At 41.3% G+C, this 27673-nt stretch overlaps 1 protein-coding gene across 1 annotated transcript in view; it reads left to right on the forward strand.

The window, feature by feature from the left end:
• Positions 1–27673, forward strand: part of LOC119501348 (C-myc promoter-binding protein-like) — a 155326-nt gene that overhangs the window by 26260 nt on the left and 101393 nt on the right. The window contains 2 exon segments of the mRNA XM_037791674.1: positions 16938–17268; positions 26215–26461. Coding sequence (XP_037647602.1) covers positions 16958–17268; positions 26215–26461 — 558 coding nt within the window. The 5' untranslated portion in view covers positions 16938–16957.

Here is a 27673-nt window from a genome sequence, read left to right on the forward strand (position 1 = left end):
CTGCCCAGCATCTATCCTCAGTACATCCATGTGTGTTGGTGTGGGACGTCCCTGTGATATCCTTTACAATGTTATTTCCCTATATGTATTCTATATATACAGTTCCCTTTGTTAACACCTTATTTTGGAAACCGGACGTAGTCCCACGTGTCTACTTCCTCTAACTTGTCGAAGGTGGTATCTAGCTCTCCCGTCAGCTCCGTTCTCTTTATCCATCCATGGTCAGCTCCATCGGGGCCGTTTCAATGCAGAGAACAGAAATGTCAGTATATGGCAGAGGTGGGAGTAAGTCACACGTGCAAGTCACGAGCAAGTCTCAAGTCTTAACATTCAAGTCTCAAGCAAGTCCCAAGTCACTGTGGGGAGAATCAAGCAAGTCAAGTCGAGTCACTGCTGTAAATCAAGCAAGTCCATTCGAGTCACAGCTCATGTCAAGCAAGTCACAAGCCAAGTCATACGAAATTCTGATGACCTACCCCAGTCTCCACATTTAAAATCAGTTCAAAGACAGTGGTCATGAAAAGATGATTATAGACATACTTTACAGGGCTCATGGTGAGTCAAATTAAAATGCTCACCATGGCAAATTAAACAAAAAGTTGCAATTGAAGTGTCCCTTGAAAATATTGAGTTACGGATAAATAAATATTGTTAACAAAATCTTTATGCTTCATTCCTTCTCTCTTTCTTTTATTTCGATCCGAAGGCTGCATTATTAATAATAATAATAATAATAATAATCATAATAATAATATAATAATAATAACAGCAAATGTTATGGTAATATCACGTGTTGAAATGAAACATTTACAAACCTCCTTTGATTATTAATTGTGCTTTGGTAGGCTATAAACTATCCCTTAGCTATAAAACAACAAAGGCATACATTTCAGAAACTTTTAGAAAAACTTTTAACAACTAACTTGATCATCAGAAAATAATGCATCGTAATAATGAATGAAGCAATCAACACCTGGGCTGTAATCTCATTTGTCTGGTGCTGTGGCTAATCTACGCCTGGTCACCATATCAAGAACTGTAGATTACTTTATATAACGTTAGCTAACGGGCTCAGAGTTCATTTAGTTAGGGTATTATCACAGTTTAGCTAACGTAATAACGTTAGTCTGTTACTAACCTCAATTATATATGCATAAGAAGCTCCAGTCCACTATAAATCTAGCATAACATTAACGTAACTTGCATGCAAATAAATTATTGAATTAACATACAAATCAAACGAAATGTACCTTGAAAGCACATGAAACATTAACAAGGCTTTAATCACAGGGCTGTCCCCCTCATGACACACTGAAGCCATGGGCACACTACCCGCATCAGGAGCGCGTGGCGTCTGCGTCGCGTGGTGGCTGCATGATGCAGGAGTCTGGTGTTCACACTAGATACGTGTTGGCTGCGTGTCGGCTGCGTGTCGGCCGCCTTTCAGCTGTGTTTCTGATGCTGCTGTCAGCCCTTTCTTTCTGCATAGAGTTTGCCTTTTAATGGCCATTTAACTTCATGATAAATATAATTTATATTTATTTTAGACAGAGAAAGGTTCAGAAACGTGTGGTAATTAGAAAATAATAGTAATAATCCACAATTAAAACTCCGTACTGTATTCATTTATGATGCTTTCCAAGTCACTGCTTGTTCCACATCACTGTCCGGCACATATTTCAGAATAAAAGCTTTGTGTCAACAAATGAAGGAATTCTGTGCAAAGAAAACCCGCTTTAGGGCATTTATTTTGAAATGGAAGCAGGAAGTGTTGATTTAAACCCCAAACTTTATCAATTCTTGGAGCACTCAAAGTGACTGCGTGTTCCACAGCACTGACTGCTCATATTTCAGAATAAAAGCCTTGTGTTAACAAATGAAGGGATTCTGTCTATAAAAAAATGCCTGAGGGCTTTTATTTTGAAATGAAAGCAGGAAGTGTTGATTTAAAAACAAGTTTACTTAACTTTACTTTTTTTCATCTCCGTAACATATTCTACAGATAGACCTCGAAACTGTAGTAAAGTCTTGCTGGTATGAAGTTAATATACAGTCACTAGATCACCTTCACTGTCTGTGACATATTCTACAGATGTCTAGACATGGAAACTGTATTATGTAGCTGATATGATGTCCATATACTGTCAATAGATCACCTTCACTGTCTGTTGCTGCTGGGACACGCAGCCGAGACGCGAGCGGCTCACGTGTAAAATAGGCGACCCTTCTATTCTATGAAATAGACGCGCGTCTCATGCGGGCAGTGTGTCCACTCTAATCTGTTAACATGGACGCCGAAATAAAAAACAACACGCCACGCAGCCGGGATGCGAGCCTCATGCGGGCAGTGTGTCCACCACTTGACAGTCTGGGAGTCCTGTAGAGATTTTTCCTCAGAGGAAACTCATTGTTGTCTCGGCCTACGTACATTATTTTTAAGCTTTAGTTTTGAACCCGAACCATATCTGTCACATCATGTTGCTTGCCACAGCCTATTATAATTAAAATTGTGGAGCTCAGACCACATTTTGTTCAGGATGGAGACACCGGGTGAAAGACTGACAGGACGGACGGTCCTGAGGGAGTTATAAGAGGAGCCAAATGCCTGTTGATGCGCAGAAGGAACTGTGTAGAATAATTAATCAAAATGACACGTTTGATGTACACATACTGTATAAGCACGGAGGACTCTGTGGTTCAAAACTACACTAAATGTGACCAGCGGATCTGTTGGTGTCCGTGCGTAATTGTGCCTTAACAGAAGCGAGGTGCGCTGTGCTGTCTGTATACTTATCTCGTGCACACAAATTAATGAATGAGTGGAACTAGGGGTGGGTGATATATCGAATATAGTTGATGTATCGCGGCTTGTCCCACGCGTGGTATATAAAATGACTATATCGCGAACATCGACTACAAATTGTCATGTAATGTTTTTAAGCCACCCCGCCGGCATGAGACTCGCTTTGGCATTTCCTTCTCTCCTCCGGCTCCCTCTAACAGACACAGATACACACGTCACAGACTCCGCCCTCATCCAGACTCTCTCCTGGGCGAGGGTGATGTATTCGACCGGCGTGTTTTTGTTTATGGAGGGATGCAGCGGAGAGAGAATGAGTCTGGAGAAAGTGAAAGAACCGAAGCGGCAAAGCGAGTACGGTAGCGAGAACATGACCAAAGCAACCAGAACCAGACCACAGGCAAATGACTCTTGCTTCCTCGCTTTCCAAAGCAATCCCATATGACAAAAAAAGTGCAAAATGCAAAGAAATCACGGCCGCTGTAAACACCTACATCACAACATTAGCGTAGTTGAAAAGCCCAGATTCAAAAGACTCATTAAGACACTTGATCCAAAATATGAACGTCCAGCTAACACAACCAAAGCTGTCAGCCTGAATTAGTGGACAAGCATGCAGTTTTGGCCATACAGTAGGCTACACCTTGCGGTTGGTGAGTCTTTCTACACTGCTGGGAAAATAATATTTTGTATTATCAGTAATGTTATAACAGCTTACTGGTTAATATAACAATAAGTTACTATACACTAATTACACACCATTAAAAACTGTGTGTGTGTTATGTATTTATCAAAATATATAAAGCATGTATTGCCAGATAACTATTTGGTTAAAGTGAATACTGTTGGATAATGTTTTGTTGAATTTAACTTGTGATTTCCCCCTTTTTGCATGCCAGATTAAAATAGTTCCAACAGAAACCACTAATGAATATAAACAAGAAGGTTTTAATGCAGACATACAGTGTGCTGCAGGGACTACAAGAATCATCATATTGGTGTGATTGTATACATCAAAGGGTTAAATCGAGCATTTATGAAGTGCTTAGAGGATATTTGAAAATATTGCGATATATATCGTGTATCGCGATATTGCCTAAAAAATATTGCGATATTATTTTTAGGCCATATCGCCCAGCCCTAAGTGGAACATGATGAACGTCTATGTAAGTATATAATTATTTTTTTTATTGTAGTGAAAACCGGGACAATTTATTAGTGACTGTTGAAAACCGGGACATTTGAGTGTTTTACAGATATGTGTCAGGAATCGGGACACATCAGCTTGAAACCGGGACTGTCCCGGACAAACTGGGACGTCTGGTCACCGTAAACAACACACCAAAATACCGGTGCCTCCATCACTCAGATTGATAACCTGTGAAGTTGAGCACGCAGCTGTGTTAGCTAGTAACGTGTCCCCATAGTTTAACTGGTTATATGTCCCCGAATCAGTCCCCCCATTGTCTTTTACATTAACGATATGTCTTCTCAACAAAATGCATAATCGATTTGAAGCCAAGTCTAACGTAGCTTAAACATAACGTTAGCTTTGTAGCTAATATTTGACCAGCCAATAAGTTAGCTAAAAAGACTCATGTAGCCTACCTTTGTGGATTTTGTGGTGACGGATGAAGTTGGATGTTGTGGTGGTCGCGTCACAGATCTTTGAGCTGCAGACCGTACATACCGCTGTTCTCTTCTTACTACCGTCATCGACAACATAATCATTGAATCCAAATTGTATTATTTCTGTACTAGGCGCCTCCATGACAGCTCGCTGCCTCCTGCGTTGGCCTCTGCTGCGTCCTAGTAGGTTGCCAGGTTTGCACGCATTGTACTAGAAATCAACCGATGTTTCAAAAACAAAACGTAACTTCTCAGTATCTAAAAAAATGAAAATATATAATAAAAAAAAAAAGTCAAGTCCTTTCGAGTCATCCGTTTTAAGTCTAAGTCAAGTCTCAAGTCATGAATACCAAGTCAAAGTCAAGTCTTTTATCAATGTTAGTCAAGCAAGTCTCAAGTCCTCAAATTTGCGACTCGAGTCTGACTCGAGTCAAGTCATGTGACTCAAGTCCCCAACCTCTGGTATATGGGTGCTCTACAGTTGTAGCGTCGGCCCATTTGACCACGGAGATGAGAGCGACGGCCGGCTCGACCGCACGTTACTGCGATACGATAACGTTTCATGTCCGTGACAGAGTTAGCAAGCAGCTTTAGCCGTGATGTCTAGCTCTGCTTTTCCTGTCAATGTGTGAATCTCAAAGTGTTTCCATCCTTTACTGGATGTGTAGTGTTTACCACGCTGGATTAACATGGGAGGGTGCAGGTCGTATCCACGCTGACCCTCCAACTTTTTTCTGCTCCGTCGTATCTGCCGGTTTCTGCTCGCTACGGCCAGCTACTGTTTGTTTTGGTTGACGGATATGGAACGGATATGACGTGACGTTACTCAGACTATAACAACGAAAGCGGTAACTTCCTTCTACCTGTGCATAGATTAAAATGAAGCAAATTGATTCTGGCATTAAAACATTGATTTCGAAATCATAAAAGAAATTGCGATACATAAGTGAATATATTTTTTCCCCACCCCTACAGACTACAGTATTACATGGAAAAAGTAAACTTAATTCTCACAGAGGTCATCTTTCCTCCAAAACGTTACATGAACTGATTGCGCTAAAAGAGCCAAATGCCCCCCCCACTTCCCTCAGGGCTAACTAGAAGCAGATGCTTGGCTAGCAAGGCTTCCTACCGGCTTGTGTTTATGTTCTTGAGCACATTCCTCTTCACCTCCTCCACGTGTCTGCCCTGCTGTGGCCATCTCTGTGCTGGATGTCTATACAGCTGGAGCCAAGAGCAGCGACTGGGCAGCTTGAGCCTCAAACGTGAGTCCCTTTGGGGAGTTTCATTGGCCGCTGGTCCTCGTGAACTGGAGACAGCTGGAAATCGTGTCATGTTGGCTGAAAGGAAACCCTTGTGGAAGCGACTGAAGGGCCGTTGGGTCTGGACGTCTTATCGAACTCCTCCCTGAACTCCTGCTGTGGTTATAAGTCAGCGAGTTTGGGCTGGGAAGCTTTGTCTACGGCTCTGGCACCAGGCCCTTCATGTGGCCGGGTTTAAAGTTTCTGGGCCTGTGGTGCTTTTCACCAAGTCTGTTTCTCTTGTTTCTGTGGCTCCCACACTGCCCGATGAGTGCAGAGTGTCAGATAACCTGTGCATACAGTAGCTGTGTCAGGTCATAAAGTATCTTTTAAAGCAAGCTAACCACATCATTTAAGGCACTCTTAGTCAATTGCTGATTTTACAAAGACAAATAGTCTGCAAGTTCTCGGGGAAAACCGTGTCTTGAGGCATTTGTGCAGAACAAACCCACGTCAATAAATGATTCAGAAACACATAAATATTACGTGTAGTGCCTCAGGAACTCTGTGAAGGCCTCCAGTGACCTTTTCAAGGGGCTTCTGCTGCCTGAGTACACTCCTCTCTTAAATGTTCACAGCTTTTTATGCGGACGAATCCTCTTTCTGGGTGTTTTCCTCAAGTAAGACCAAGTCAAGCTTTCCCTTCCAGGTCAGTCTGCCAGGGGAGAAGTAGAGCAGCCAGAACATTAAGATATTTGGAATTAGACCACTTTATTTTATGTGTCAGGCACGGTGTGAGTCATAGCATAGATCCTGGGAGGGAATCCAGTTATGAATAAATGCGCAGTAGATGGGTGTTTCACATTGTTGTGCCTTCTCAGCACTTTGATGCAACTGTTTCTGTGCAGACTGAACATCTTGTATTAATATAAGGGCTGTCAATTGATTAAAATATTTAATCACAACTAATCTCATGATTTTCACAGGTACTGCATTTAGCATAGAAAATATGCTCAAATCATAACATGTCAAACTGCAGCCCAACAGACAACAACAGCTGTCAGTGTGTCAGTGTGCTGACTTGACTATGACTTGCCCCAAACTGCATGTGATTATCATAAAGTGGGCATGTCTGTAAAGGGGAGACTCATGGGTACCCATAGAACCCATTTACATTCACATACCTGGAGGTCAGAGGCCAAGGGACCCCTTTGAATATGGCCATGCCAGTTTTTCACCAAAATTTAGCGTAAGTTTGGAGCGTTATTTAACCTCCTTCCTGACACGCTAGCATGACATAGAGAACCAAGAAAAATAAAGAACCACTGAATTCCTTAGGTTTTCTAGTTTCATATGATGCTACAACCTAAAAATCACAAGTTGCGTTAATGCGTTAAAGAAATCAGTGGCGTTATTGCGTCAACTTTGACAGCCCTAATTATTATGAAATGGATTTTTAAAAGATTGTTTCCTGGGTTTCATCATGATCATGTGGGTGCAGCATAGTCTCTCAGTGGATCAGTTTTTGTTGTGTAACCCATAAATCCTCGCAATCACCTTTAAAAGAAGATTGACTGATGGCTAAGTGAAAGTAGGAACTGTGAAATGTAGAATTAATTTTTCATTCAGTCACCTGTGTTTCTGTCGTGAACTCAGAGATTTCTTCTTTTCTTGAAATAAAGGGCAGGCAGAGACAATAGAGGCGGTTTGATTTCAGTGGGAGTTTGTCCCACACATGCAGTATATATATGTAATCCTTATGTAACGGTGCCACAGTGCTGCTGCTTCGGTTTGCATTGTATTTTTAGCAGGCTGACAGCATGGCAGTGATGAGTGTCATTCTTTGGTCAGTCATGTGGCTCTGTGGTCGGTGACACTGCAGAGCTCTGTACTGCTTCACATCCACAGGACTGCAATAAATTAGGCCAACATCTTTCTTTTGTTACAGTTTTGTACGAAGTGAAGAGTTAAGTGTACTTACTGAAACAATACCCTCCAATACCGTCTGTTTTTTGTCAGTTGAGTCTAATGCAAAATCCCTCTGGGTCAATAAAGCAGCAGTCATTTGCAAGAAACGAGATAGCCTCTGTACTGGCCGACACACCCTGTATAATTCAACCTCTCCTTTCATTATACATTGCATATGATGTCATAGTTTTTTTTATAAAGACTACATATGCTTTTAATATGTTTTAAATTTAGAGAAATTGAACTTAGATTGGTAATAGTTTTATGTAGCTGTCCTGCTCTTGACAAAACCACACATGTTGATCACGTTAGTTCAGCCTTTCATTTTGCGTGTGAAATACAAGAATGTGACCCCAGGACCGTGTGCTCACACACACACACACTCACATATACTCACACTCAAACAGAACTTCATTAATGTCTCACCTCTTCTTCAGGCCTGTCAGCCGTCCGGACGCATGCTGCTCACATACAGGCTTTTCTTGGCAGGGAGTGTTGTAAGCACATGTTAAGGTGCTCTGGCTGTCCTCGACCAAAGAAATTCTAAGTCAACTAAGGGCGCTTTCACAAGCCAACACTTGGTCTGCTTTAATTGAACTCTAAAGCAGTTCAATTGGACGGTTGTGAACGCAGTAATCATACTCTGGTGTAGCCCAAAACAACTGGACCAAGACCGCTTGCGAGAGGTGGTCTCGTTCCGTTTCCAAGTGAATCGAAACGCAGGCTGCCTGTGTGGGCATTTGTTGAGATGGACACAGGTAAACGACAGGTTAACATGAGTGGGAAAGGACGGACCTGGACATCTGCAGAGGTTTGATGTTTGCTTGACTTCTGAGAACAGAAAAGTCCACAAAAATAGCGACGTTTATAAAGTCTTTCTAGATAAACTGGAGGAGAATGGATTCGTGCACAGTAGATCGGTGATGAGTCAAAGTGAAAAAACTCCGACAGCATCAAAGTCTGCGGTTCCCTGCATAGAAGTGGCAGCTCCCGAGACGAAAATGAGAAATTTGTTCCTTCGTACAAGCCCCTCAGCAATTTTTTTTTTTTATTTGGTCCGCTTTGATATTTGCACCATGAAACATAGTTTATTTAATCGATCGACAGATCTGTTAAACTGAGTTTCTCCAAAAAGAATCACACAGAAGCACCACTTTAAATCTGGTGTTTACCAGAGATGTGCTCATCAGCTTCTTAGAAATAAGTCATTCAGCGCAAAAAAGACTAATCAACTAAAGAAATCTTGACTAAGACCAAAACGAGCGATTAGTCGACTAATCCACTAATCGACTAAGAGGGGGCAGTAGACGTAGAAGGTGCTATAGGAATGTGTGTGTTTGTTCCACCACATATCGCTTCCTATTTCACTTATGTTGCTGTTTTCCTAATGCCACAGCTGTTCTGTCCCTCCACCAAAAGAAGGGAAGATGTTAATGAAAGTCTGAATTATTAAAAAAAAAAAATCTGTATTCTGGATGATGATTGATGATTTAGATCAGAGGATGTGAAGCATAGCTATTTCAATCATCTAGTTTTCACTTGCACAAGTGCTGCAGTGGACCTGTTTTCATTTTGAAATGAGAGAGGGCTCCCTTTTTGTATTTTGTGTATGTTGTATGGCTTCCTCTTGAAACAGCGAGCAGAAAACCAGGGACCAACCATTCCACGAGAGGGTACGTCACCGCTTGAACGGCCAGTTGAGTCAAAGAGTATAGGAGCAAAAAGAAGAAACTCCGGTGCTTTTTTGACAACAGCCTCTGCCGCTATTATATTAAAAACGCTTATTATATTTATAATGTTTTATTGTTTAACACGGGCTGTTTTGGTAGAATATGACAATAGAAGAGAAACAATTTAGTTTTACTTTTGTACAGCACTTTTTAGGCGGACGTTTTACTGGCGTCCGGTAGCTGCTTTCAGTCCAAAATGGGGTAAGTGTAGCTCTGCTGCTGGGCGCTGATGTTGCAATGGAACGAACAATTGACTTTCACTTCTTGGCAATATACGTTCTTTGGTTGAATTGAGCAGCACGTCCCCTAGTGTCCTCGACGAACCTTGTGGACACGTACCGCTGGATTTAACATTATAGACATGACCACTGAATATTTGTATAACAATTTAGCCACAAATTCAGAGACTGACACGACACGGTCCAGCCATGTACTCGGTTTTGCTTTTTTCATGCTGAATGACTTATTTCCAAGAAACTTCTGAGCACATGTCTGGTAAACACCAGATTTAAAGTGGTGCTTTTGTGTGACTCTTTGTGGAGAAACTCAGTTTTACAGATCTGTTGATTAAATCAACTAAAAAAAATCATTCGACAAAATCATATGAGTGTTAGTCGACTAAGACTTTCTATGGCCAAGGACAAGCCTAGTATTTTGTATTGAACTCAATTCCAGAGTAAACGTTTCTACAAGAGAAGTGAGCATGTGTCCCACATCCTGTCCTCTGGGTGTTACTCCAAAGTGTTGTAATGCGAGTGTCCCAGGAACATTTATGAGTCTGCTCTGTGTATTGGACAGGAAGTGGAGCATAGACGGTGGTCTTGGACTCAGGATGATGTGCAGATGTGCGGCCCCCTAGAGGTCCATGTGGTCAATCTTAGTTTAACCAGTTATTCCCCAGCTGATAACCACAGGAGCTCTGCCAGTATCGAGACAGATTTAAGATGTGGGATGAGGACTGAATGTCCTGGTTCCACATGAGGAAGAGAAGGACCAGAGGCTATAGGTCCACCTTACTCTCCTCATGTCTTCTGCCTTATCAGAGCTGACCAGACATTACTTGGCACAGAAAATGAGCTCATTGTGACGTCTTCTTTGGTTTCACACAGTGAGGACGTGATGAGCTGAGATGCATTTGTAATCCAAGAGCCACAGTGTTTTCTCACCATCTGTCAATAGCTGGAAGTGATAATAACCGAAGAAATAAACACAAATCGCTCTTTATTTGGATATAAGATTGGCTCACTGACCCTGCAAATATCATTTCATTAAACCAATAAACATCCAGCTTATCTGGGTTAGACAAGCTTTAGGTAAACAAACAGTTTTCAACACCAAATGTTGTGTCCATAACAGCTTAGCTAGCATAGCTAATGTTGGTGGGTTCATGGCACTGTCTGGCTGCGATGGTTCCACACAATTAATTAACTCAATCAACTAACAATGGCATTATTGTAAAATATAACATTAGTTGCTCTAACCAGAGCAACCTAATGACTAGGGATGCACCGATTGCAAAATTCTGGGCTTATACCGATGTTTAAAATAAAAATGAGGCCGATACCGATGTGCCAGGGAAACAAAGACCTCTTCATTATAAAGAAATCAGCCCTTCATTCATATCTTGAATGAGCACAATTTAAATTGTACAAATTTATGAAAGAAGCTTTATAACAACCTTCTTTCACATGAAAAATAACTTCTTCAAAATCCCTTTAACCTATATACAACTACCTACTCAATGAGAGGAATTTATTACCTAGTGCAGCAAAAACATTTTGTGAAACATAAATGAAATGTAATTAAATCAGCAGTTAACAACCCAACATTTAGCCAGCACAAAATGAAAGCAACACAACACGTAAACATCGGCCATCGGTGATGTCATCTTATCTGCCGAATGGCTGATTGCAGTCAACGAGGAAATCGGCCGATACCAATGTTGGACCGATAAATCAATGCATTCCTACTAATGACCACAAGGTAAACATGATTGGGTCGAAATCACAAACAGAACACGTACAAAGTGTCTGCTAACTGTTAACTGGTGACTCACAGCCGAATGTGTCGTTATTGCTTTTAGTGACGGCAGCTGTGTCCTTGTAAAAGCCTTCAATTTTACTTCTATGAATTGTAAGTACATACTCATCTGTGTTTATTATCTACGCCAAGCATTTATGGAAGTTACTGCCAACAACCACGGACAAATGTGTCTAAGTCACTGCGACTTGCCACCGCAGTAATGCCGGCGCTGCTATGGCGGAACACACAGAACGGTCGCCGGATGTGTCAATACAAATGGAAGAAAATACAGAAAGAAATGGGTTTCAATGATGAGATGGCATGGGGGAACTGAGTTTCAGTCTGCACGATTGTATATGGAAGATAACTTGGCTGTTTCTTCTATTGGTGCTTCTTGATAGTCAGTGCAGCAACATCTATCACAAGGACACTTTTACGTGAAATGTCTTTAACAGTGCGACTGATCAAATACCAAATATCGCAATGTGCAGGTGAGGAGGAAGATTCCCTGGTAGAGGTCAGGAGAGAGAAAGTTCACTTTGATCTCTTCTTTACTTCCTTTAGTTTGTGATGGTGAGGAGAACAAAAGGAGGTCCAGTGATTCATGTTAGCTGTGGCGGCAGCTCAGGTCATGCTAGCATAGCATCACACAGACTGGAGTTGGCAGCTTTTTCACCTTTACTAACACACCCTGCTTATTAAGCCTTTCCTGTTTCCCACACCCTCTTACTGCATGTGGTTGGAATCACAGACCTTGTCCAGTTGAATTATTCAGAATTCAATTGAAATCTCCTTGCAATGAATTGGCTATCAGGGTGAGAAATGATCACAGACTGTGTCACCAACTTGGCAGTGTTTTTAAAGAAATCAAACAGCCATCTGTGCAAAATTCTGTTTTGTATGAAAACATTAAGACATGTTTGAATTGTGTCCTGTTTCTTACATTCAATCTGCGTTCTTGCTGTGCAGATACACATTTCTCACACCTCCTGATTCCAGCTGTCATGACCCCAATGTGTTCTTGTGTTTTTGCACGACTGACCAGGAGAAGAGCGAGAGTACTGGCGGGGCTAAAGTTTCATTTGAACCCACAGAGACAAACTGGTGTCCTGAAGGCTCGAGTGTCAGGAGGTTGAGTGATGAATCTGGCCACTGAGGCAGACTAAGACTTTACACCAACACACCCAGAGGCTGCCAAAGAAAAATAAATCCCACTGTTAAACCAAACTGGCTTACAGTATTTCTTTGTTCCTTTTATGCAAAATGTAGACCTGCTTTGTCAAGAAGAGATGAGAAGAATATTACATCATTTATCTTTAGGCACATACTGCTTCTACATCAGGGTCAAGACTCAAGACTCAATTCTGTCTTGTAGACTATAAAATAATGAGGTAGTGTTGAAGGAGAACCATTTTTACATTTCATTGTGTTCAGTTTTTCTTTGAGTTGTCACTGATACATATGCATCCTTGTGGGTCACAGTGATCTTGGGAACTGATTTATTTTTTCTTTCTGTTCTTGGAGAGACAAAATTAGCATTTCTTTGAACAGTAAAAAAACTGAACACTATTATGTGACATCTAGTGTATTATAACTTGCCGTAGTGGTAAATCAGTTTGTAATGCAGATGTAATATATGCATTATTCTACAGATTTTGGTCCCCATGGTTAGAAACAAAAGCTGTTAAATATGCTAGAACAATGTACAGAAGGGACAGGAATTGTCACAGCTGATCACTATGGCAAAATTGAAATGCATTTTAAAGGATCGATAGGATTCCCACGCGTCCTGGAAAACCTGGAAAACAATTGACTAATTTTCCAGTCATGGAAAACACATGGAAATGAGAGAAAAAGTCAGATGTCCTGGAAAATCTTGTGTGGTCTTGGAAAATGATTTAAACGTTCTCCTATTTTAGCTGAGAATGAACTACAAGGATGTGTAACAGAGCTCCCCAAAGCAGATAACATTGCCATCTGAAAGGACTAAGTTATGTTCAGGATCATATAAGCGTTCAAATGGTAGTTTATGGATGACTGGTAGACTGGATGACATTACAAATTAAGTGTCCGAAACTCTCGGCCACTTAGGCGTCTCCAGATAACTTCTGTTATGATTTGACGCTATATACAAATAAATTGAATTGAATTAATGTTGAATAGTGTTGGTTACATGTATGTTACATGTATTACATGTATTATGTAAATATGAGTTATTTCTGGCTGGTAACTGTGGTCGTTTTTATTATTATATTATTCTATGGTCAATCTGTCATGATTTCTGAACATGTAAGAGATGAGTTCATAGATAGGTTATAGCCATACACTGCACATTTCTTAAATCAGACTTCCACAGAGAGGAACATATTAGTGTACGGCGCGATCCCTGTATGTCATACCAAGAAAATCTCCTGATACAGTCCTGAGAAATGATCTCTAGAAAAGAGTGGGAACCCTGATTGAGAAAATAGTCCCCTTGGTCATGTGATTGCTGTCTTGCATCATTTCATACTTCAAATGGCCTCATAATGCAACCAAATCTCCTATAAAAATCAAATCAAGGAGACAAGAAGTGACTTTTTAAAAGAAGGAAGCAACACATATTCAACACAACATTTTGGCATAGCCTCCAGCAGCTGCTCTTTATTGATATCCCATAGTTTCTCCTCACTCCATTACTTTTGTTCTCAGTTGTGTCTTTGTCTCCAAATGACTTTAGTAGTTTCGTCTCAGACTCTGACCCCAGTGGGCCCGACTCCTCTGTTTTCCTAAAATGGCTCTCGCTGTGATCATGACACAGCAACCAGTCAGTGGTCAATGCCGAGCTGGATCAAAGCACCACTGAACCTTTAAGATTCCCTGGATATCCTCAGAGGGCGCTGAAAGTGTTTGTTGAGTCTCCCTCTGTTTCTGAAACACAAAGTGCACTCCTGTTGTCTGGAGATTCACCCGATGAACTCAGCTGTGCAGCTCATGTCAGTGTGCTCAGGGTGCATTTTTTTGCTATAACATATTAGGGGTTGGGGAAAAAATCTATATAGCATTGTATCTGGACATTTTGCTTGGCAATATTGTATCGATACACAGACATGAAGTATCAATCTTTTATTATAGAAACTATTAACCTCTTTTTTATTATAGAAACTATTAACACCATTCTGTGTTTCAGAGGTTGTAGCGGCTCAGTCTTAAAGCTAGATGGAAGATACTGGTATCATATGAAACTAGAAAACCTAAGAAATCAATTGGTACCAAGTAATGTTAGCTTGTCTACAGGAACACTAAATAATGTTATAGTTATAAAACAGATGTTGACAAACTGCATCACAGTTAGGGCTGTCATTCAATTAAAATATGTCATCGCAATTAATCGCATGATTGTCCATAGTTAATCGTGATTAATCACAAATTAATTTTTTATCTGTTCAAAATGAACCTTAAGTTTCAAGTTTATTTGTCATATGCATTTAAAAGTACAGTGTACAGTGAAATGCAATGAAATGCATTTTACCCTGGCTCTCTCTCAGCCCTTAAAATCTATAAATAGTACAGTTGATAAATATTACAATGAATAAGACAATACCTAAGAATAAAATTATAAAACAACCTAAAACATCCATAAAACAATCCACAGCTCTGCATTCATTTAGTGCTCCTGTTCAGTAGTCTGACCGCCTGAGGGTAAAAACCGGCTCTGATGCTCTGTAGGCGCTTCCCTGAAGAGAGATATGAGAAAAGTATGTATGCTGGATGACTTGTGTCCTGCATGATACAAAGAGCTTTCTTCCTGCAGCGAGTGGTGTAAATGTCCTGTAACTGTGGCAAACGGTGATCCAATCATTTTTGATGCTGTTTTCACTGTCCTCATCAGGAGTTTATGGTCATGTGATGTAATGTTGCCAAACCAGACCAGTATGCATCCACTTAAGATGCTTTCTATTGTGGACCGGTAGAAGTTGATGAGGGTTTTTGTGGACATACAATGTTTCTTTAAAGGGAGATCGGTCAAATATTTAATCCTCTTATCAACATGGGAGTGGGCAAATACGCTGCTTTATGTAAATGTATGTATATATTTATTACTGTAAATCAATTAGCAACACAAAACAATGACAGATATTGTCCAGAAACCCTCACAGGTACTGCATTTAGCATAAAACAATATGATCCAATCAGAACATGGCAAACTGCAGCCCAACAGAAAACAACAGCTGTCAGTGTGTCAGTGTGCTGACTTGACTATGACTTGACCCAAAATGCATGTGATTATCATAAAGTGGGCATGTCTGTAAAGGGGAGACTCGTGGGTACCCATAGAACCCATTTACATTCACTGATCTGGAGGTCAGAGGTCAAGGAACCCCTTTGAAAATGGACATGATAGTTTTTTTTAGGTTTTTTTAGCCTCCTTTGCGATACTCTATCTTCACTCTAGCTTTAAAACTGAGCCCGCTACAGCCTAAAAATCTCAAGTTGCTTTAATGTGTTAAAGAAATTAGTGGCATTAAAATGAATTTGCGTTAATGCATTATTATCGCGTTAACTTTGACAACCCTAATCACACTATTTCGCAATATATGTTATTGCAATACTCAGCATATTGCAAAATGTTTAAAATCACAATAAGATTGTATTGTGATTTAAATATGGTGATAAGATGGTATCATGACGGCCTCTGGTGATTCCCACCCCTACAACATTTGAACAGAATTGTGATAATGAGGTTTTGTGATAATGTCTTGATAGAAAACCAACATTCATTCACCGACAGCTGCTTTTGATCAGATTTTTATTGACGGTCATTTTATCATTGAAGAAGTCATTATTTCCTACTTGAAGGTGACATCCTGGGTATTTCTGTCGTGCTAACGTGTTAACCCACCCATGTCAGTGTACCTTTTAGCCTGTGTAGCTGGCGTTGTGCAGTCAGGGCATGCCCTTCTTAGGACAGATTAAGGAAACTTCTGTTTGGCTTTTATCACCCTGCTTAATAGGCTCCATGATATCACAAGGCTTCTAATCAGCAGGTTTGTATGTGGGACCAGCCTGTAATTGAGGCAGAATGTCAAGTGTGAAGAAACACCTCGCTGCTCCCTTTTTAAAATGCTCACTCAGGTCTGTTGAGCCAGCCAGGCCTTAACTGTGCTGGTTCGCTTTTTAGAATTAGAGGAAGCCAACAAATGTCCTGTCCTGTTCAGAGCCACCTGTTTTGTCAAAGTGTCCTTGAGCCAGCAGGACACTGAACTTTTAGCTAGTCAGCTAAAGTCAGTCTGATCAAAGACCGTCCACTATCTGCCTAAAGTGAAAATGGCCGCCTGGTACCTAATGGAAGCCCCTCTCCTCCTCACGTTGTACTGTCTCTTTTCATTTGCCCTTCTACTGGCCTCCCCTCAGTAAGATTTATGACTGTCAGATTTTATTTTACTGCCATAGCAAGGACGCAAGAACCGTCTGTACCTGCTACCACAACGAAAATCAATCTCCCCTCCCTCTCTAACTCTCTCCCTCTCTTTGTCTCTCTTCCTCTTTCCCTCTGTAACCGTGCAGGCAGCCGGCGGGGATGGGAGATGATGGAGGACAAAGGCCCTCGTGTAGCCGACTACTTTGTGGTGGCCGGTCTGACAGACCCGTCCAAGCCGTTGGACCAGGAGATCCACTTTGATGACGCCTGCCACAAGACGGCCAAGCCTAAGGCGCCCATCACCGATGTGGCAGTGGTGATCCGTTCAATGGGCGAGGAGGTGCCGCCAGGTTTCACCTGCGTGGAGGAAACACCAACCGGTCATTCGGCTGATCTGAACAATGGAGGCCTCATGGCGCCCCAGATCTTCCTGTGCTACCGGCGAGGTCGAGACAAGCCGCCACTCACTGATCTGGGGTAAGTACCACAGGAGTCTACAGCCAAGGTAGCAGCTCTGTGAGGCTGAGCCAGATGCTAATACAGTATGCTCACAGTGCCGATTCTAACATACCGATGTTTCATGTGATGTCTTCACCATCTTACTTGAGCATGTTAACATGCTTACATTTGCTAATTAAGCACAAATTACAGTTGAGGCTGATGGAGATTTCATTAGTTTTTTTTTTTTTTGGTAAACCATAAACTAGTCATCAAATTAAAATCAACAAATAAAGATTTCCACTTGATAATGTTACAAGACGTAAAGTTCAGGGATCACCAAATGAATGACCTAAACAATTCATCCTGAAGTAGACCAAAATTCAAGAAAATCCATCCAATAATTGTTTAGATATTTCACTAAAAAACACAAATGTGGACTTCATGGTGGCGCTACAGTAGAAGTCAGGCAATACATTCAATCATTGAGGTGAGATTTCATTCTAAACCACAGTGGTGGAGCCATGCTGCTAGTATGGCTAGAACGTTGTTGTTATTTAACCACAGCAAAATCAATTTAAAAGCTCCATAAAAAGTCTTTCTGCAGTATAATGCAAAGCCACTGGCCAACAGGCCTGCTCATTTCTAGCTCTCATTGGGTCAACTTAAAGCTATGTCACCAACTTGTAAACAATAAATGTGACCAACCATCAATATGCCAGAATATGCCACAGTGCTTTTGGGAAAACAAAACTTTTATTTCCAATCTCCATACAATCCTGTTAATCCTACAGAAAGTGTGAGGCCTAGTCCCCACATACACGGCTATTTTTGTAAACTAGCTTTTTCTATGCGTTTTAACCTTTTTTCCATAACGTCAGAGTGGGCGCCATTGCGTACGTGTGTGTGTGTCTGACCCAACCTGCTCACTGGCCTTGATAGCGTTTCAATTGTATTTTTGCGTTTTCATCTGGATGGAGACTTTTTTAAAATCGTGCTTGTGTTGACAGGATTTTTTGGACAACGGAGGAAAAATTGCATTGATAAAAATACCGTTGTATTTTATCCATGTATCCCAATAATTACAAATGCAGCTCTGTATCTCTATAATCACAGGGTAAGTCAGGGTATTTTGCTGACAATAATGATGGTATATAATAAAGGCACTTCCACAAAAAGGCAGAATAGTTTTTAGGCTTTGGAATACGCAGACATTTTGGTATAGTGAAATAGATGAGATGCGATAAAGGACACACATTTTAAAATGCATGTTGACGTTGTATTTTCTGCTTCTGTTTCATCTGCTGTAGAATATATGACCAAAAAGTTGATTGAAGGAAACACTGACTCACTTTTTCTCATTTTATATTGCTTCAATTTCAGAAATTTGCTTTAAACTTATTTCATATTTTAAACAACTGAATATAATCACCGTAATGAAGTGCACAGAGTCTGAGCTCACCTAACACACACACGGCCATGTCATTTATGTTTTGCAACATGTTGCTGTGTCCATTATTTCTCTCATTCCTAGAAATGATAAGCTGCTCTCAGCAAACATTGTGGTTGCTGTTGTTTCTACAACTGTCGATGGGCACTTTCACAAGCCAACATTTAGTCTGTTTCTATCAAACTCTGGTGTAGTTTGTCTGGTGCAGACTTTGCTTGTGAGAGGTGGTCTCAGACTGTTTCCAAGTGAGCCAAAACGCAGGCTGCCTGTACGGGCATTTGTTGAGATAGAAACAGGTAAAGGACTGACTAGACTTCTGCAGAAGTTCTATGTTGGCTTGACATCTGGGTCGAAAGAGAACAGAATATGCCAAATAAAGTCCACAAAAATAGTGCCGTTTATAAAGTCATTCCAGATAAACTGGAAGAGAAGGGATTTGTGCGCACAGTAGATTAGTGCTGAGTCAAAGTGAAAACACTTCCACATCAATATTTCAAAGTCGACGATAGAGTGGCAGCTTTAGAGATGAAAAAGATAAATCCGCTCCTTCGTAAGCGCCCCTCAACTAATAAATTTTTTATGTGGTTCACTGTAATTTCCTGCACTGTGAAACCGAACCAAACTAAATAGAAAATTAACCAAAAGTATCAATTTCACTCTGATTGGGAGTAACCAAACACACTATGTCGGACTGTCCCCAATACCATTTTTTGGGCTTCAAAGCTTTGGTGAGAAATATTGGAAGGTATTCGAAGCTTCGTGACGCAGCAGGCTGACATGTTCTTCTGTCTGTCTCCATCTCCCCTGTTTCAGTGCCGCTGCAACACTACTGAACACACACACCTCTACACACAATAAACAGAGATATCCGTCTGAGAATAACTAATAATAATTCATGTTGAATATGAATAATGAATAATGTTATGGGATTATTCCTTATTTTTTGGCTATTTGGGGATTTATATTGTATTATTACATACTTAAATATAGATAGAAATGCAAAAAAACAAAGCATTGGAAAACTGATTTGGATGTTGATTACCATGGCAACAATCAGAGTTTTGAAGCTTCGAAGCATTCGCGTCAGCCCTAGGACGATGGCTTGTGAAAGCACCCTTTAACTCTACTCTGCTGTTCCTTGCTATTGTGAATGAGGAGTTCAGTTTGTGTCTAAAAAGTGGTCCATATATCATGTCGGTTCTGTAAAGCTGAAGTGCTCTCCCATGAAAATTCCTGCTGTGCAGCAGTTTTCCACAGCAGCCACTTTCTGTCTGCCTTGCAGCCGTTCCCCGTTGTGATTTTGCAACGAATAGAGTGAAGCGCTGTTACAGGTGTCCTCCTCAGCAACATCTTTTGAACTGTTCTGTTTGTTCAGGCCTCTCACGCCTCTGGCTGACAGGAGACAGCTGATGACAATGCTAAGGAGGCTCATACCGGCCTCTGACACTACAGAGTGCAGTGCTTATCAGGCACTGACACAGACGCTCTGCTCAGACAGTATCAGCAGCTTCTGTGTGCTGATAGCTCAGAGGGGCTGCACTTCCCAGACACTGGTAGGACTAATGGGAACCTGAGGTGTGTGTGTGTGAGCATGTGTGAGTGTGTGTGTGTGTGTGTGTGTGTGCAGATAGCAATCATTTATGTCCATCTTTAGATATTTCTCATTGTGATAGTGAGTTGTTGCTCAGGCTGTAGAGGGAATAATTAGTATTATCTGTGACTAGTTGTCAATATTAATATCAATTTGGCTTCTTTTCAATACTGAGGACTAGAAAGGAATATGAGGAACATTGACACCTCCAGGTTTCAACCAGGAAATTGTTAATGGTGGGTACACACTACATGAGAATCAAGCCAAATGGCCCGATTCCCCCCTCCCGACAATGGTCAGCAACGCCCCGATTCTTTGATGGTTCTAAAGATGCTCTCTCCAGATGTTCCTGTGGTATGAGGTATGTTAAGAGTTTTTTTACATCCCCGATCGGCTCGGAAGTCCATCCTGACCGCACCGATCTCAAAACGTAAATATTAAACGTTAAAAATTTCCGACCGGATATCCTGTTGTGTGCGGGGAACCCCGAGGACAGCCGATGACGCAGTCACGTGGGAAAGAACGATAGCCAGTTGTGAACTAAGCTGACTGAAGAAGGAAGGACAACAACCGCCGTCATGACAGCCGCAACTAATGCATGAGCTAATGCGTGAGCTAATGCTAAACGCCAAGCATAAAGTAAGATGGAGCTCAGAAATGGAGGACCAACTTGTTAATTTGTGGCAACAAGTGTTTATTTAATGTGTCTCCATGACTTCATCCATTTTTTTTTCTTTGTGAATTTTAAGTACAAAGTAGTGAAAAATCTAACATGGCTAATTCTTCCTGCCCGTCGTCCGCCATGTTTGTTGACACTAAAGTCACGTTTGATCGCCAGAGATTTTGCAAGATTTCCGTTTTTTTAGTCAGGACTCTCATGAATGAATCTGTTAGTGTGTGCTGTGCTGTTTTGACCAAATCGTTGCTCATCACACACTATATGAACAAAAGTGTTCTATTTTCTTGTAGTGTGGGACAGCCTTTTAAACACAGGTGGTAATCCACCCAAACACTGACACATCTTGTGATAACTTTAGTTAGTAGCTGATGGCCTTAACAAAAGCCACGCTCACTCAATACATGACATTTTGTGTGTGGAGTAGAACCTCGGCTCTTTTGACCTGAACATTCATCTTTTTTTATGTTATTTTCTAGCAGAGGTGACCTCACCTAAAATAAAGTCCAGGGGTCTCATTTATAAAACATTGTGTTGGATCCACACTAAATGTTTGAGTATGTACAAATGAGGAAATGTACGCATGCGTAAAAAAATAAAACCATGCGTACATCTGCCATTGTGCAATGTCCTTTTATAAATCTCAAATCAACTTGGAAATGTGCGCATTTGGATCAGCCTCATATCCCGCCCTCTACACGCCCATATTTAAACATGGATGGTCAATGCAAAGCACCTTATGAATGTTTATGCATATAGATGAGCCTGCTGATCAATGGTTCTTTACGGTGAATCACGGCAACTTCCGAGAGGAAGACCAAGAAAAGGAATTCCTCTGACACAGAAATGGAGATGCTTGTGGGTGAGGTGGCCCTGTACACTCCATCCCTCTCAATTCTTCCATTCACGTGATCCTCGTAGTGCCATTGCATCCGTCATGCAGCATTACGAGTGTCACTGCAATATTGAATATTGCAATATTGATTGACAACTTACCAAAATGATTGCTACAATCAGTGGTACCCTCCCAACCGGGGATATCATTTGAAAATGGATGTGCGTACACAATGGTTATTAATGAGACCCCCGGCTCCTTTAGAAAATACTGCACAAAACAATGACCTCCTCACACAGCAAAGACAAAGGCTAGTTCTGCAGAATTGGTGGCTCTGTCAATAAAGGAAGGATATCAACTGCACTGGTCTGATGGTGGAGACTGCAAAAACAAACAAACAAAAAAACAGTAGAGATGCACTGATTGCAATTTTCTTGGCCAATTACGATTTTTTCAAAAGTCTGACCTGCAGATTCCAAATTTCTTTCTTTTCAAGAACTATAATTGACAATATACACAAACATTTCTGTAACTTTTCTTTCACGGAAAATTGAAATTCACTTAGTAATAAATACAGTTAAGGGTTCCAAATTTTGTTGTTAGGGCTGTCAAGGTTAAAGTGATAGCGCAAATTTGTTTTAACCCCACTAATTTTTTTAACACATTAACGCAACTTGTGATTTTTAGGTTGTCATATAAAACTATAACACCTAAGCAATCCATCGGTACCAACCATGTCATACTAGCTTGTTGTGAAGGAGGCTAAATAACGCTACAAACTTGCGCTAAATTTTGCCGAGGAAAAACTGACATGGTCATTTTCAAAAGGTGTCCTTTGACCTCTGAACTCCAGATCAGTGAATGTAAATGGGTTCTATGGGTACCCACGAGTCTCCCCTTTGCAGACATGCCCACTTTATGATAATCACATGCAGTTTGGGGCAAGTCATAGTCAAGTCAGCACACTGACACACTGACAGCTGTTGTTGCCTGTTGGGCTGCAGTTTGACATGTTATGATTGGAGCATATTGTTTTATGCTAAATGCAGTACCTGTGAGGGTTTCTGGATCAATATCTGTCATTGTTTTGTGTTGATCATTGATTTACAATAATAAATATATACATACATTTGCATAAAGCAGCATATTTGTCCACTCCCATGTTGATAAGAGTATTAAATACTCGACAAATCTCCCTTTAAGGTACATTTTGAACAGATAAAAAACATGATGTGCGTGCATGCGCGCGTGTCAGTCAGCAGGTCACAGGTCATGGCCGATCAGCTGACAGCTGGCCAGTTTCAGCCGGTGCCCTATCGATCGGTGCATCTCTAAAAGACAGGTCTGGTTTTAACAGCAGAGAAAGATGTGCACACATTATTTGGCCTCACTGAGCAGAACCACCACAGTGATGAGTACTGAAATAAAAAACAGACAAAGTTTTCAGTGCCACAAAAAAGCTTTCAGTGCCGCAAAATGCCCGTGGAGTTTGTGTTGAAACAGTAATGGAGGATAAGTGCATAATGGAAGCACAAAGAGAAGAGGGATGTTTAATATGACTGCTACTGTTCTGTTCCTGTGAGTACTTGTCCACTAAGTGCTTTGTGTGAGTGTCCTCTTGTGCCTTATTACAGTGCTGTACTGGGTTAATATGTTTTGACTGACAGTGTACTTAGAACTACATGCATGCATGAGGACTGTCGGATACAAAAAAAAAACTGAATTGTCATAACAAAAATATGAATTGTTGATAAACCTTTTTTGAATTTTTATCATTAGAGATCATCCCCAATAGCATCCTTTTTTAAATTTTCTTTATATGAAAACATCTTTTCAACACAATAATCTCTATTATAATTTTGAAAACAATTGTGTTCTAAATTAAATTTGCAACATTAGCAAATGTGCATTTAGGTCAAAGCGTGCTCCACTTCAAAGCACAGCTCATAGATAAGAAGGGGACAGTGAATAATGATTGTATAGGAATAAACATATTAAATATGTGCTGCTTCTATATACAGCATCATACAGTGTTCAGCCACTCGCAGTGATTACTCACTGAGCTCCTCACCTGGCCACAGTAGTTTCCTCTGTTTATGTGAGCTGCCATGTTACTATTACCAGACACTGAATGTGGCATTTGCATGCAAAATACAAACTGTCATTATTTTACCAGCTTCATGAGTCACAAAGAAACTAAAATGCCTCCATACTGATAACTTACTGTAAGTGAAACAGTAGAATCTGCATTTTTAAAGTACTTGTAACTAGGGCTGTCAATCGATTAAGAGATTTAATCCCAATTAATCACATGATTGATTAATCACAAACCAAATCCCAGTATTACTCCACCCTCATTGGTAACCAGCAGAACCACCCCAGAATGCTGTTCTCCACCATCAACCGCCTGCTCCGCCCCATTGATGCCAGCGTCAGTTCATCACCATCAGTGACTCCAGCTCCTCCCCAGCCCCAGTCAACCAAGGTGTACCTCAAGGTTCTGTGCTTGGACCCCTCCTCTTCACCATATACATGCTCCCCCTAGGTCAGATTATCCGCCACCATGGGCTCAGTTTCCACTCCTATGCTGACGACACACAGCTCTACCTCAGCACCAAGCCATCCACTCACATCCCCCCACCCCCAGTCCCTACTCAACTGCCTGCATGAAATAAAAACATGGATGTCATCAAACCTTCTAAAACTTAACAGCAGCAAAACAGAGCTCATGGTTGTGGCCCTAAGGCACTGTTCAGGAGGGTTGGAGATCTCCTCCTGGATGAGGATGGCAGCTCCATCTGCCCTTCCTCCGAGGTCCGCAACCTTGGTGTCATCCTGGACTCCACCCTCTCAATTGATTCACACATCAAATCCGTCACTAAATCTGCCTCCTACCACCTCTAAAACATTTCCCGACTCCGGCCATCACTCTCCGACTCCGTGGCAGAGACCCCCATTCACGCCTTCATCACCTCCCGTCTGGACGTCTGTAATGGAGTCCTGTCCGGGGTACCCAGCAAAGCCCTGGACAGGCTCCAGTATGTCCAGAACTCAGCTACCAGGGTTCTCACCAGGCACTAGGCCCTGGCAGCACATCACCCTACACTCATCCACCTTCACTGGCTTCCAATCAAGTACCACATCAACTATGAACTCCCCATTCTCACATACAAATCCCTCCATGCCCCCCAGTACCTAACCGACCTTCTCCACCCCTACACTCCATCCCGGAAACTTTGATCCTCTGACACTGGTCTGCTCTCCACCTGGCTGAGAACATTCGGCGACAGAGCCTTCAGCGTCGGGGCCTCTGCCCTCTGGAACTCTCTCCCTCCTGAAATAAGAAATGCTTCATCCCTGGACATTTTCAAAAAACACCTCAAACACCACCTGTTCATCAAGGCCTATGATCTCAGCTGACTCTTCCTACACATCACTCTTTTAATTACTTAGCTATAGTTTTTCCTCTGTGTTATTAATTTGTATGATTTTTGTGTGCCCCCTTTGTAAAGCGTCCTTGGGTTTCTGAAAGGCGCTATATAAGTCCAATTTATTATTATTATTATTATTATGATTGTCCATAGTTAATTGAAATTAATCACAAATTCATCACACATTTTTTATCTGTTCAAAATGTACCTTAAAGGGAGATTTGACAAGTATTTAATCCTCTTATCAACATGGGAGTGGGCAAATATGCTGCTTTATGTAAATGTATGTATATATTTATTATTGTAAATCAATTAACAACACAAAACAATGACAGATATTGATCCAGAAACCCTCACAGGTACTGCATTTAGCATAAAACAATATGCTCCAATCATAACATGTCAAACTGCAGCCCAACAGGCAACAACAGCTGTCAGTGTGTCAGTGTGCTGCCTTGACTATGACTTGCCCCAAATTGCATGTGATTATCATAAAGTGGGCATGTCTGTAAAGGGGAGACTCGTGGGTACCCATAGAAATAGAAATAACTTTGACAGCCCTACTTTTAAGTATTTTTGGTTTTCACTTGTCTATCAAAAAATTGATGGCATTCTGCTTTTACCTCCTTTATATGCTGTTGTTGCAGTGTAGACTCCTGTGAGTTTGGCCAAAGTTATTGAGTTTAAAAGTGGCCGAGAGCTTGAAGTTAACTCACTTTATTAGCTCATAGATCATCTGACTGCTTTTCATGAATCACATTCTGCTTTGCAGTTTATGAGGTGCAAAGCAGCCATTAAGCTTAATCAACTCCATTCTGTCAGCCACTGAAAACTGGGATAAATGCCCAGTGTTCCACTTAAATGGGAGCTCCACCTAATTGGCTAGATGAGATCACGACTACATATTGGGTTGATTAATTCACCACGGTAATCACACTAACCACTACACGCTGACGTGGAGTTTTGTTTGGCTGACTGCCGTGTTGTGCCTCCTCCCCACAGCGTGCTGTATGAGTGGAAGGAGCGGCTGATGCAGGGCTGCCAACTCATCCAGACCACGCCCTCCGGTCGTCCAGCCAACATCAGCGGCAACTCCTCCCAGCGCATCTACGTCACCTACCGCCGGGCACCTGAGTGCCAGCCACACACCGCCCTGGCTGTCACCGACATCTGCATCATCATCCCGAGCAAGGGAGAGACGCCCCCGCACACCTTCTGTAAGGTGGAGAAGAATCTCAACAGCAGCATGGTGAGAGAGACACTTTTTACATTTTGTTTGATGTCCAGATATTTCTAGCATCTGCAATGGAGTTTTGATCCATCAGCAGGAAACATCAAATTTTGGTTTCAGTCCCCCAGATTAAAAAAAGTAAGAACTTCCTTCTGGAGACGCCATTTTGCAAAAACATTCAGGTGGGGGGGGGGGTGTTGGTGTGTGTGGCTGCACATGTGTCTTAAAACATCTGCATGCTGAGAGTAAGTGTGCCAGGAAGTGTTTAGAGAATCTACAGAGACTTGTGGTGCATGTAGGAGAAGTCGAGGCTCCGGCAATAAAGTTGGGATTTAGCTATACTCATTTTTCAATCTGACTAATGTAGGAGAATCATTTTAATATTTCAGCACAGCTCTGGGTGAATACTTCATGTCCAGCCTCCAGCCTTGTTAAAGATTTATTGCAAAGTTTAGACGCCATAGATCGTCATCCCCTCAGAGTGACTAATTGTCACAAACAAGATGTGTTTATCAGATGTATCATCACTTCTCTCTGCATGCTAATGGTTTAGTTACAAGATGCACACGCCCGAGTGCAGTTGGACTTTTGGTTGGGATGTGTATGTCTCATCTGTTGGAGGGGTAATAATAGTATTTTCCTGTTAATTACACTGACTGACTTTATGGGGACATTTTAATTGAGGCCAAATGATGAATGATAATAAACTGCACCTATAGTATAGTGCTTTTCTGCCTTCGTGAATGAAGAGCTCACTGGTGTCAAAATCCTGGTGGCCTTAAGTTTTGAGACACTGGCCATATAGTCGCAGCCTCCGTTTTTCAAATTCATCCTGGGACATTTGTTTCATGTCATCTCCCATCTCTCTCTCCTCATTTCCTGCCAGCTCTCAACTGTCTCTGTTTAATAAAAGCAAAATTACCCACCAAAATATAAACAATTTATGGCATTTTTGCTTGCTGCTAAGGTATTGCCTTCAAAGATATGTAGTTAGAGATAAAATCCTAGATGACAAACAGTAATCAAACATGCACTTTGTGAAATGGATTTGGTTGTTTGTAGCATTTTAAAGGTTTTTATGTCCAGCGGCTGACTCTCAAGTCTCAAATGTTGGTGTGTCCTTGAATGCACCAAAAAGGAGGATTTGACAAAAATAAAAAGTTTAAAAAATTTGAAAATGTTTAAGCTCGAGTGAAGATACTGGCATCATATGAAACTAGAAAACCTAAG

The sequence above is a fragment of the Sebastes umbrosus genome, chromosome 2, assembly GCF_015220745.1.
Source record: "Sebastes umbrosus isolate fSebUmb1 chromosome 2, fSebUmb1.pri, whole genome shotgun sequence".
Lineage (NCBI taxonomy): Eukaryota > Metazoa > Chordata > Actinopteri > Perciformes > Sebastidae > Sebastes > Sebastes umbrosus.